The 11513-nt window shown below is 48.3% G+C and overlaps 1 protein-coding gene across 1 annotated transcript in view; it reads right to left on the bottom strand.

Moving 5' to 3' along the window:
- Positions 1-1078, bottom strand: part of LOC109918395 (transcription intermediary factor 1-beta-like) — an 87342-nt gene extending 86264 nt beyond the window's left edge. The window contains exon 1 of the mRNA XM_048617372.1: positions 1029-1078. Coding sequence (XP_048473329.1) covers positions 1029-1078 — 50 coding nt within the window. The remainder of the gene's footprint in view (positions 1-1028) is intronic.
- Between the last annotated feature and the right edge of the window lie 10435 nt (positions 1079-11513).

Genomic DNA, 11513 nt, shown 5'->3' with positions numbered 1-11513 from the left:
GTGTTATTGAGATATGTGTGTGATTGAGTGTGTGAGATATGTGTGTGTGAATGTGTGTGTGAGATATGTGTTTGTGACCGTTTGTTTGTGTTAGTATTTGGGGAGTTAATTGATTGCATTCACCACTCTCTGACCCAGTCTCAGGGTTGACTGATCTGAGTGGCACACTGCCATCACTGACCCCCAACAGGAAAAGGGGCAAACAAACTGGGCGAGAGGGGCGATTACATTGGCATGAAACAGCAAACTGCTGCTTGTGGGCTCTGGGTGCTTCCGAATCTCATCATGAACAACGGTGAACGGGTCATCAAAACATTCTCAATTGCACCATAGGGCTTCCCAGTTAGCCAGCAGAAAGCACTGGCAGGTGACTGCGCGGCACAATGTGACATCAGACCCCTCCCTCCACCCCCCCACCTTCCCTCCCCTCATTACCCTCACCCCACCTCCTGAAAGCCAGCCGACCTGCCCATCTGCACTCCCTGAAAAGAGGAAGCCAGTTGCAGCCTGTCAGACTGACACAAACACAGCGATGCAATGAATATGTTTGCAATTGTTCAGCCAGCACCTCCCTGCTCCCTTGATCCCCTCCCCGGGGACAGATTGCCCGTCTGTGTCGGGTTGGGGGAGGGCCCTTGTACACAGTGGCAGGGGGAGGTGGGAACATCTGCTTTGAGTTCACTGAGCCTGAAATAACGTGTGAACGGTGAGAGGCGGAAGGGTCACCCCCTTTGGAGAGGGGTTGGTGGGTGTGGAGGGAGACGTTACAATGGGGGGTGCGTTGGGAATGCTTGACCAAATTAACATTCAGCCAGGGTCCCTCCATCCCACTTTGCTCATGCATCTGTGACTGAAGCTGTGGAAACAGACTGGAGTGCAGACAAAGTTTGCCAGCTTCCCTGGCACGTTCTTTACAAGATGGTGGCAGCAGGGGTCGGCTGTTCATGGGGCATGCAGCGCGTTCTGCTGCATCTACACAGCTCTCTCATTGTCTATCCAGCTCGGTAACGTTTTTGGTTGCCCTGGACCTCCTCCCAATGGTCTCCTGCGGGAGGCCAGGGCCCCGTGTGATCTCCATCCCGGCTCTATCTTGGCTGGCGGCACTGGAGGATGAGCCAGAATCATGTTGGTGAACTCGAAATCAGGACCCTGTCGGTCAACCTAGAGCCAGGATCCCACTGGTCAACCTGGAGCCAGGACCCTGTCGGTAAACCTAGAGCCAGGACCCCATTGGTCAACCTGGAGCCAGGACCCCATTGGTCAACCTGGAGCCGCACCCCATTGGTCAACCAGGAGCCAGCACCCCACTGGTCAACCTGGAGCCAGGACCCCATTGGTCAACCTGGAGCCAGCACCCCATTGGTCAACCTGGAGCCAGCACCTCACTGGTCAATCTGGAGCCAGGACCCCATTGGTCAACCTGGAGCCAGGACCCCACTGGTCAACCTGGAGCCAGGACCTCATTGGTCAACCTAGAGACAGGAGCCCATTGGTCAACCTGGAGCCAGGACCCTGTCAGTCAACCTGGAGCCAGGACCCCATTGGTCAACCTGGAGCCAGGACCCCGTCAGTCAATTTGGAGCCAGGACCCCATCGGTCGACTCAGAGCCAGAACCCCGTCGGTTGATGCTCAATGTCGGAGGAGGTACAGGACCCACACAGCATCGCCGTCTCCAGCTCGGGGGATGGCGGACGTGGAAGCGATGGAGCCGGTGGTGGCGGGAAAGGAGCAGATTGCCACGATCGCAGGGACGAGGTTGGATGGTGGCGAATGGATGAGCAGAGAAGGCGAAGGCTACGGAGAGGGAAAGATGAACTCTTGAAGCTGTTTCAGTTTTAGTAACATCATTTTAATATTAATTTACTCAGTACTTTACCATTTATACAATTTATTCAGTAATTTATGCTGTAATCCAAGATGACACTGGAACATGACAACATTATCCACTTTTCACTGTACCAAGGTACAAGTGACAATATTAAATCTAAATCTAACATTGATCAGGCATTGAGCAGCTCATTGGGAATCCCTTTGGCATACTGATAAGGGCCTATCTGTAACCTTTGACCTCCAACCCCATGTCACAGGCACGCCTGGGGTCAACTATTGCTCATTATTTTATTACAACCTCTAGCGTTTGTCCATCCTTTCCCCTCCTTTTCTTGGTCTGTCATCCCCCTCTGGGTCATAGCCACCTTCCGTGGTTATCTGGAATTTCCAGAAAAGGGAAACTTGTTTCAAAGCTGGCAGAATGTGACTCTTCCAGCGGGAGTTCTGGTAAAGGCTGGAAATGAAATGAGTTTGCAGCTTTCTCCTGAGTCTAATTTATGTTGGAGGCAAATTCAGTGCAGTACCGTGAGAGTGCTGCCTACTGCCAGAGGGGCCACCTCGATGTTGAGACATGAGCCCAAGGCCTTATTTAATACGAACACACAAGTTAGGAACAAAACAAAGCCATTAAGCCCCTAGAGCATGCTCCACCATTCAATCCCTATAGTGTGGAAGCAGGCCATTTGGCCCATCGAGTCTGCATTGACTTTCCAAACAGCATCCCATCCAGACCCGGTTCCCCAACCAATCCCTGTAACCCTACATTTCCCATGGCTAATCCACCTAAACCTGCACGTTTCTGGACACAAGGGGTAATTTTCAATGGCCAATCCACCCTAACCTGCACATCTTTGGACTGTGGGAGGAAACCAGAACACCCGGTAGAAACCCACACAGACACAGGGAGATTTTGCAAACTCCACACAGTTGCCTGAGGGTGGAATTGAACCCGCGTCCCTGGCACTGTCAGGCAGCAGTGCTAACCACTGAGTCACCATGGCACCCTGATGGGATAGATCCTGGCTGTCCTGTTGAGTTTTGAATCACACATTCCCACTGATCGCCCAATAATCTCTGATTCCCTTTCCTAACCAGAATCTATCTGCTTCCACCTTAAAATTATTCAGTGACCCTTGCCACCCACCTCTTGGGCTGACGTTTGACATCAATTGGTTGCTCTGTTACGAAAGTGAGAGGGGTGTTCCCCCTAGTGTCCATCTTGACCCATATCACCAGAAGGCATTATATATCTGGTTATTGATCATGTTGGTGTTTATGGAATCTTCCAGTGCTGTGTGTCCTATGTTCCAGCAGTGACCACGTATTAAAAAATGCTCTGTCAGCTGTTTAGCCTTTTTGGACATCATCAGTTTGTGAAAAGTACTGCATTTTCACAGCTGTTTAAACTGTCATTAACCCTTACCTACCCACATCCACATCTGGAATCATGTACAATGTATGTGTGTTTGAGAGAATGTGTGTGTATGTATGAGAGTATGTGTGTCTGTCTCTGTGTGTGTCTGCCTGTGTGTCTGCGAGAATGCATGGATGTGTGTGTGTGTCTGTCTGTGTGTGTATCTTTCTGAGTGAGTGTGTACATGTGTGCATGTGTGTGTGTGGGGTGGATGTTACCAAAGGGTTGATGGAGGAACACAGCAGGCCAGGCAGCATCAGAGGAGCAGGAAAGTTGACGTTTCGGGTTGGGACCCTTCTTCAGAAATTCAGAAGGGTCCCGACCTGAAAAGTCAGCTTTCCTGCTCCTCTGATGCTGCCTGACCTGCTGTGTTCATCCAGCTCTACACCTGTTAGCTAGGTGATAAAGAAGCTGCGTTGAAAAGAGGTGTTCAAAGTCCCAAAGGGCCTGGACAGGGTAGGCAGGGATCGCTTCCCACTTGCAAATGTGATGTGTAAATTTAAGGAAATTTGCAAAAAAACAAAAGCAACACAATGAGAAAGGTTTTCACACAGCGAGTAGTTAAGAATCTGAAATGCACAGCCTAAAACTGCGGCTGAGGCAGCCTCAATTGAAACATTCATTAGGGAATTAGACTGTTATCTGAAAAGGAAGAATGTGTAATGTTGCATGGGAAGGCAGGCAAATGTCACTAAGGGAACTGTATGTTCAGAATGTGCAGCGGACAGAATGGGCCAAATGGCATCACCAAACTCAATGAAAGAACCTAATCTAAATCCCCTACAACCAGTGCTTTGCTACCACATCATGGCTCATCAGAGAACTGCAGCTACTCAGATGGGCTGCGGTTCAAGACAAAAGTGACTCAACTATAGCTGAGCAGTTCCCCAATGTTCACAACAAGAGACAGTAAACACTCGGCACAACATGGAATAACATAGAATTTAACTTCCTCTGTCACCAGCGTTAGTGGGCTTAAAAATAAATGGGTAGAATCGCAGAATTGAAAGCAAGAAACACTGTCAGAAACTACAATTAACCATTTAACCAGCCCTTGACATATTCAAACACTTCACGTGAAACATAAGGAATTGCTTTTCCAGTTCAGCAAATCTTAGGATGAAAGGTAAATTAATGGAAGAACTGTGCCCCAACAATAGGAACTATACATGGTCCACACAGGAACTATACCCCATCAATACAGAAACTGTATCCCTTCAACACAGGACTATATCTCATCAACACAGGAACTGTACCCCATGCCCCTGAACTCTGCCCAATCCACACATTCACTGTACTCCCATCCATACAGAAACTGTACTCCCACCCACACAGGAACTGTACCCTCATCAATACAGAATCTGTTGGTTTTGGGATTGCTTAGCTCTATCTATCACTTGCTGTTTCTGCTATTTGTCATGCAAATAGTCCTGTTTGGTAGACTGACCAGGTTGACACCTCATTTTTAGGCATGCCTCGTGTACTGATTTTAGCGAGGTCAGTCAGGTGGACCTCCCCCTCCCTGCTGAAGGTTTTGGTCTGAACCATTGACTTTCCTGCTCCTCTGATGCTGTCTGACCTGCTGTGTTCCTCCAGTTCCACGTTTGTTGACTCTTGATCCTCTGGCTTGATGGTAATGGTTGAGTGGGGGATATGCTGGGCCATGAGTTTGTGGATTGTACTGGAGCACAATTCTGCTGCTGTTGATGGTCCACAGCGCCTCATGGATGCCCAGTCTTGAGTTGCCAGATCTGTCTGAAGTCTGTCCGATTTAGCATGGTGATACACAACAGGATGGAGGTTATTCTCAGTGTGAAGGTGGGACTTTGTCTCCAGAAGGAATGTGCAGTAGTCACTCTTACTGACACTGTCATGAACAGATGCATCTGCAGATGTAGATGCAGATCTGTGAATCAGATGAAGACAAAGTCAAACGAACCTTTCTCTCTTGTTGGTTCTGTGTTTACCAGCCGCTGTCCCAGTCTTGCAACAATGTCCTTTGAGACTGAACCAGCTCAGTCAGTAGTTCAGCTGCTGAGTCACTCCTGCTGATGAACAATGAAATCCCCCCCACTCCCCACCGCAGAGTACATTCTGACCCCTTGCCACCATTAATGTTTCCTCCAAATAGTGATCAACGTGGAGGAACACTGACTCATTAGCCGAGGAGGGTAATGGGTCAGAACAAGCAGGAGGGGTTTTCCTGCCTATCTTTGATCTGATCTGGAGTTAACATTGAGGACTCCCAGGACAACTCCCTCCCTCCCAACCCTGTGCTACTGTTGTGTTTATTTTAAATGCATCCCCTTTCAAGTCTTGGGCACAGTTTTTAAAGTCTGTATTCAAGCATATGCTGGAAACACACTAAGCAGAAGTCCACCAAGGTCTCTCCCAGAAAAAGTGAGCGTGTCAATGTATAGTTTTAACCCTCACAGTTCGCTAAACTGTTTTACAGTTCACTTACCTGACTAGGTCAGCACATACATCCTTATAAACGGGACCATACTGCAGATAAAACTTTCATGTTCTTATTAATGCTGTGTTATGTTGTTATCCCTGTGACCCTACATCTCCCTCATGATCTCATTGAAACATATCGGATTCTTAAGGAGCTTGATGGGGTAAATGCTGAGAGGATGATTCCCCTCATTGGAGAATCCACGATATTATCAATCTTGGATGAAATAAATAAAAACACATTTGCTTCACTAAAGACCTTTAGGTAAGGAAATCTGCTGCCCTTACCCTGTCTGGCCTACATGTGACTCTAGACCAACAGCAATGTGATTGGCTCTTAACTGCCCTCTGAAATGGCTGAGCAAGTCACTCAGTTGTAGTAAACCAAGACAGAGTCTAAAGCAAGGAAAGAAACTGGGCAGACCACCTGGCGTTGACCTGGGCATTGGAAACAACAACAGCGGAAACAACCTTGTCGACCCTGCAAAGTCGTCCTCACTAACACCTGGAGGCCAGTGCCAATATTGGGGAGAACTGGCTGACAGCCCAGTCAAGGAACAGCCATTTTTTTTTCACCCATGGGACGTGGGTGTCGCTGGCTGGGTCAGCATTTATTTCCCATCTCTGGGGTTGCCCCTTGAGAAGGTGGGGGTGAGCTGCCTTCTTGAACCGCTGCAGTTCCACGTGCTGTAGGTTGACCCACAATGCTGTTAGGGAGGGAAATCCAGGGTTTTCACCCAGCAACAGTGAAGGAATGGCGATATATTTCCAAGTCAGGATGGTGAGAGCCTTAGAGGGGAACTTGCAGATGGTGGTGTTCCCATGCATCTGCTACCCTTGTCCTAGATGGAAATGTCGTTGTGGGTTTGGAAGGTGCTGTTTAAGGAACTTTGCTGAGTTCCTGCAGTGCATGTTGTAGATGGTACGCACTGCTGCTACTAAGCGTCGGTGGTGGAGGGAGTGGATACTTGTGGATATGGTGCCAATCAAGGGCAGCTTTGTCCTGATGGTGTCATGCTTCTTGAGTGTTGTTGGGGCTGCACCCATCCAGGCAAATGGGGAGTATTCCATCACACTCCTGACTTGTGCCTTGTAGCTGGTGGACAGGCCTTAGGGAGTCAGGAGATGTGTTACTCACTGCAGTATTCCTAGGCTATGACCTGCTCTTGTGGCCACTGTGTTATATGATGAGTCCAGTTGAGTTTGTGGTCGATGGTAACCCCTAGGATGTTGATAGTTGGGGATTGTGTGATAGTAGCTCTATTGAATGTCAAGGGGCGGAGATTAGGTTGTCTGTTATTGGAAATGGTCATTGCCTGGCATAGTCATACCCACTGAATCAATGTCCCAGACACAGCTATCACCATCTCTGTATATATTGTGTCCCACCGCCAGGATAGACCTATCTGAGATGGCTGAACAGTGGTGAAGTAAGACAATTGATTAAGATTGACATTTAAATACACACAAGTAAACAAACATACCTTTACTGTGGATAGTTGGGCTATGTTGTCGATTCTACAGGAATCTAGCTCAGATTGGAAGCTCTTAAACTCAACCATCTTCACAAAGCTGTGTAAAACCCTTGTCATTCTAGATGGAAGTGGTCATGGGTTTGGAAGGTGCTAAGGAATGACATTTTTTGATGATCAATGATATTTATAATTATGTTCATAATTAACCATTGAAGAATGCACAGCAAAGAAATTGGGAGGCAGTTGGAGATTGAAGAGTAGAGACTTCATTTGAGATGTAGTGAGGCACTAGCTACTGGAATGATATCTTGCTGGGGTATTAATGACCCCAGTGTGGAGTAGCCATTTGTGTGACCCTAGTCTGATTCTAGGTGCGCTGTGTGACTCTGTCAGACACCAGCATGCTGTGACCTCAACAACCAGGAATTCATTCAAAATTCAGGTCACCATGGAGACACAACCAGGCCACAGAGGATGAGAATCCATTGTTGTGATGTCACGGATTGCTTCATTCTGGTGTCATGGTTGCTGCGCTGAGTATTCACAGTGGAGGCACCTGGATCTCCACTGGTCGAGACCTTCAACTATTTTGAGGTGAGACAGACCAAGCCATGTGTACGGGGGAGTCCATTCTATTGTACCTGAACTCTGACCCTTGACCCCAACCACTCGGGCCCAACTCAAATGTTCAACGAATCTCACAGCCGCTGCACGTGGAAAGCCCGGTCTTTATATTCCCAGGGAGAAACCTTATTGCGCGAGGCAAGGTGTGACAGATGACTTACGTCTTGGAAGTGATGGGATCCAGAGGCCTGATTCTGGTGAGAGAGAGAGAGAGAGACACCGAGCAGTTTCTGGTCAGCCAGAGTGAGGACAATGCCAGGCCCAGTCCCAGACTGAGCCATGTAGGCAGCACTGCAACAGGAGACAGCGAAGAGACAACGGGATCTGCCATGAACATGATTCCAATTTGGCCTGGCGATAGAGCCAATGTTAAAGTTGACTTTGATTTCCTCAGGCTAGAAAGGGGGGGTGGGGACTGGTAATCATTTTTCAGATCACTTCCTGTCTGAGCATATGTGTATCTGAGATAACAAGGTGTAGAGCTGGATGAACACAGCAGGCCAAGCAGTATCAGAGGAGCAGGAAGGCTGACGTTTCAGGCCTAGACCCTTGTTCAGAAATGGGGGAGGGGAAGGGGTTTCTGAAATAAATAGGGAGAGAGGGGGAGGCGGATAGAAGATGGATAGAGGAGGAGATAGGTGGAGAGGAGACAGACAGGTTAAAGAGGCGGGGATGGAGCCAGTAAAGGTGAGTGTAGGTGGGAAGGTAGGGAGGGGATAGGTCAGTCCAGGGAGGATGGACAGGTCAAGGGGGCGGGATGAGGTTAGTAGGTAGGAGAACTGTGTCTGTGTGTTTGTGCATGTGCCCATGTGTGTGGGTGTATGGGTGTGTGTGTGCGTGTGTGGGTGTTAGGTATATGAGTGTGAGTATGGTTGTGAGTGTGTGTTAGGGGGTGAGCGTGAGTGCTTGTGTGAGGATGAGAGTGTGTGTGGGTGAGAGTGAATGTTCTGATGTGTGCATGGGGGAGCTGAGAGTGTGTGTTGTTATGAGAGTGAGAGTCAGTGAGTGTGAGAGGTAGTATGAGAGTGTGCGTGAGTCAGTAAGTGAATGTGAGTGAGTGATTGAGAGAAGGTGAGTGTGAGAGGGTAAAGGTGAGTGAGTGAGTGTGAGAGGGTGAGTGTGAGTGTGAGAGGGTGAGTGTGAGTGTGAGGGTGAGAGAGTGAGTGTGAGAGGGTAAAGGTGAGTGAGTGAGTGTGAGGGTGAGTGTGAGAGGGTAAGTGTGAGAGGTTGAGGGTGAGTGAGTGAGTGAGTCTGAGAGGGTGAGGGTGTGAGTAAGTGTGAGAGGGTGAGTGTGTGAGTGTCGGGGTGAGTGTGAGAGTGTGAGGGTGAGAGGATGAGGGTGACATGGTAAAGGTGAGTGAGTGAGTTTGACAGGGTGAATGTGAGATGTTGAGGGTGTGAGTGAGTGAGTGTGAGAGGGTGGGTGTGAGAGGTTGAGGGTGAGTGAGTGAGTGTGAGAGGGTGGGTGTGAGAGGGTGAGTGTGTGTGTGATTGTAAGAGGGTGAGTGTGAGAGAGTGTCGGGGTGAGAGGGTAAAGGTGAATGACTGAGGTGAGGGTGAGTGAGTGAGTGTGAGACGGTGAGGGTGAGTGAGAGGATGAGGGTGAGTGAGTGTGAGAGGGTGAGGGTGAGTGAGTGAGTGTGAGAGGGTGAGGGTGAGTGACTGAGTGTGAGAGGGTGAGTGGTGGATTATCATCCTAGCCCGTATCTGGGATAATCCAGTAATGTATGAGAGAGTCGAGATGAAACAGGTCTGAAGGTCTGATCCATCTCTCCCCAAAGATGAGAGGCAGCTGAGACTCTCACAATCTTCTCGAAAGCCCTTCTCACAGGTTTGTCTGTTTAGAATGACTCCAATATTGTTAGGTTCCAAGCAACTCCTCCCATCAACAAAGAAAGTGTAGACTGGGATCTTGATAAACAGTTGAAAGGTAAGAATTTGCTGGGCCCTAGGGCATTGGACAATTTCAATGCTCCTTCCAAGAGCCAGCTGGTCACAATGGGCTGAATGGCCTCTTTCTGTGCTGTGTGAGTCAATGTTACGATTATCCTGCAGATCAAATCTCTTCAGTAACAGCTGATTCTCTATCTGTGCAGAGTCAGCAATGGATTTACTTCAGCCATATTTGGGCCTCATTGTCTTCTTCTACCTGCCCACGGTGATCTTTGACGAGGAGCTGATCTACAGCATCAGTTCAGTGATCTGGATCCTCTCCTGTGGGATCAGACAAGTCTACACCATGACAACCAGGAAGGCCGAGATCCTCCAGCGACAGACTCGCTTCAGGTCAACGGTCTGCAGGTTCAAAGGTGAAATCCTGACCATCTCCCCATGTCCTTCCCTGCAACTAATTCCCTTCACATTGGCATTGGATATGTCAGACCGGGTGTGTTTTGTTTATTCATTCATGGGATGAGGGCATTGCTGGCCAGGCAGCATTCATTGCCCATCCCTAATTTCCCAGAAGGCAGGTAAGAGTCAACCACATTGCTGTGGGTCTGGAGTCACATGTAGGCCAGACCGGGTAAGGATGGCAGTTTCCTTCCCTAAAGGGACATTAGTGAACCAGATGGGATTTTCCAACAATCACAATCATCATTAGATTCTCAACTCCAGATATTTATTGCATTCAAATTCCACCATCTGCTGTGGCGGGATTTGAACCTGGGTCCCCAGAACATTATCTGGGTCCCTGGATTAACAGTCCAGTGATAATACCACTAGGCCATTGCCTCCCCTATTACGCAATGAAGTGTCCAGTGTCAGCTCGACTCTAAAACTTGAGGATTCAATCAGTGATAATAATCTTCCTGACTGAGCCACAAGACCATAATGACCAGAAGAAATAGGAACAGGAGTAGGCCATTCAGCCCCTCAAGCCTGCTCCACCATTCAATAGGATCATGTCTTATTTGACATTCCTCACATCCACTTTCCTGCCCTTTGCCAGTAACCCTTGATTCCATGACTGATCAAGAATCTATCTAAGCCTTAAATATACACAAGGCACCCCGCAGCTGTCTGTGGCAAGGAGTTCCAAAGACTCACAATCCTCTGACAGAAGAAATCCCTCATTATCTCAGTCTTAAATTGGCACCCCTTTATTCTGAGACCATGCCCTCTGATCCCAGACTTTCCAATGAGGGGAAACAGCATTTACCATGTCAAGTCTCTTAAGAATTGTGATGTTTCAGTGGATCTACTATGACATCCACAAGCTTACACTTTTAGTTTTGCTGTAAATTGTTGAGTTATGCAGTATACAGCAAAGAAACTGACCATTCAGCCCAACAGGTCCATTCTGGTACTTACTCACCCCTCGAGCCTCCTCTTCCCCTTTCTGAATCTCTCTGCATTACAAGATCAAAGCAATGTGTGGAACCAGATTCAATAACGACATTGAAAATGAATTGGATGGTACTCAATGGGAAATTATTTGCACAGCTGGAAGATGCCCATTGGGTCTAATTAGATAGTTGTATCAAGAACTGCCACGGACATGATGGGCTGAATGGCCTCCGCCTGTTGATATCATAGGCTCACCGAATGGTTACAGTACAGGATGAGGTCATTTGGCCCCCTGTGCCTGTGTTGGCTCCCAAATGGTCAATTCACCAAGTGCCACTTTTGCCATAACAGTGTGATGACATGAGTTCAGCAATGTTTGGATGATTCCAAGTCAACCTTGAAAAACATCGAGACCTATTGTTGA

This window comes from Rhincodon typus, chromosome 37, assembly GCF_021869965.1.
Source record: "Rhincodon typus isolate 14 chromosome 37, sRhiTyp1.1, whole genome shotgun sequence".
NCBI classification, from domain to species: domain Eukaryota; kingdom Metazoa; phylum Chordata; class Chondrichthyes; order Orectolobiformes; family Rhincodontidae; genus Rhincodon; species Rhincodon typus.
The sequence above is the reverse complement of the archived record's forward strand: the minus strand, read 5'-3'. Positions and strand labels throughout refer to the sequence as shown.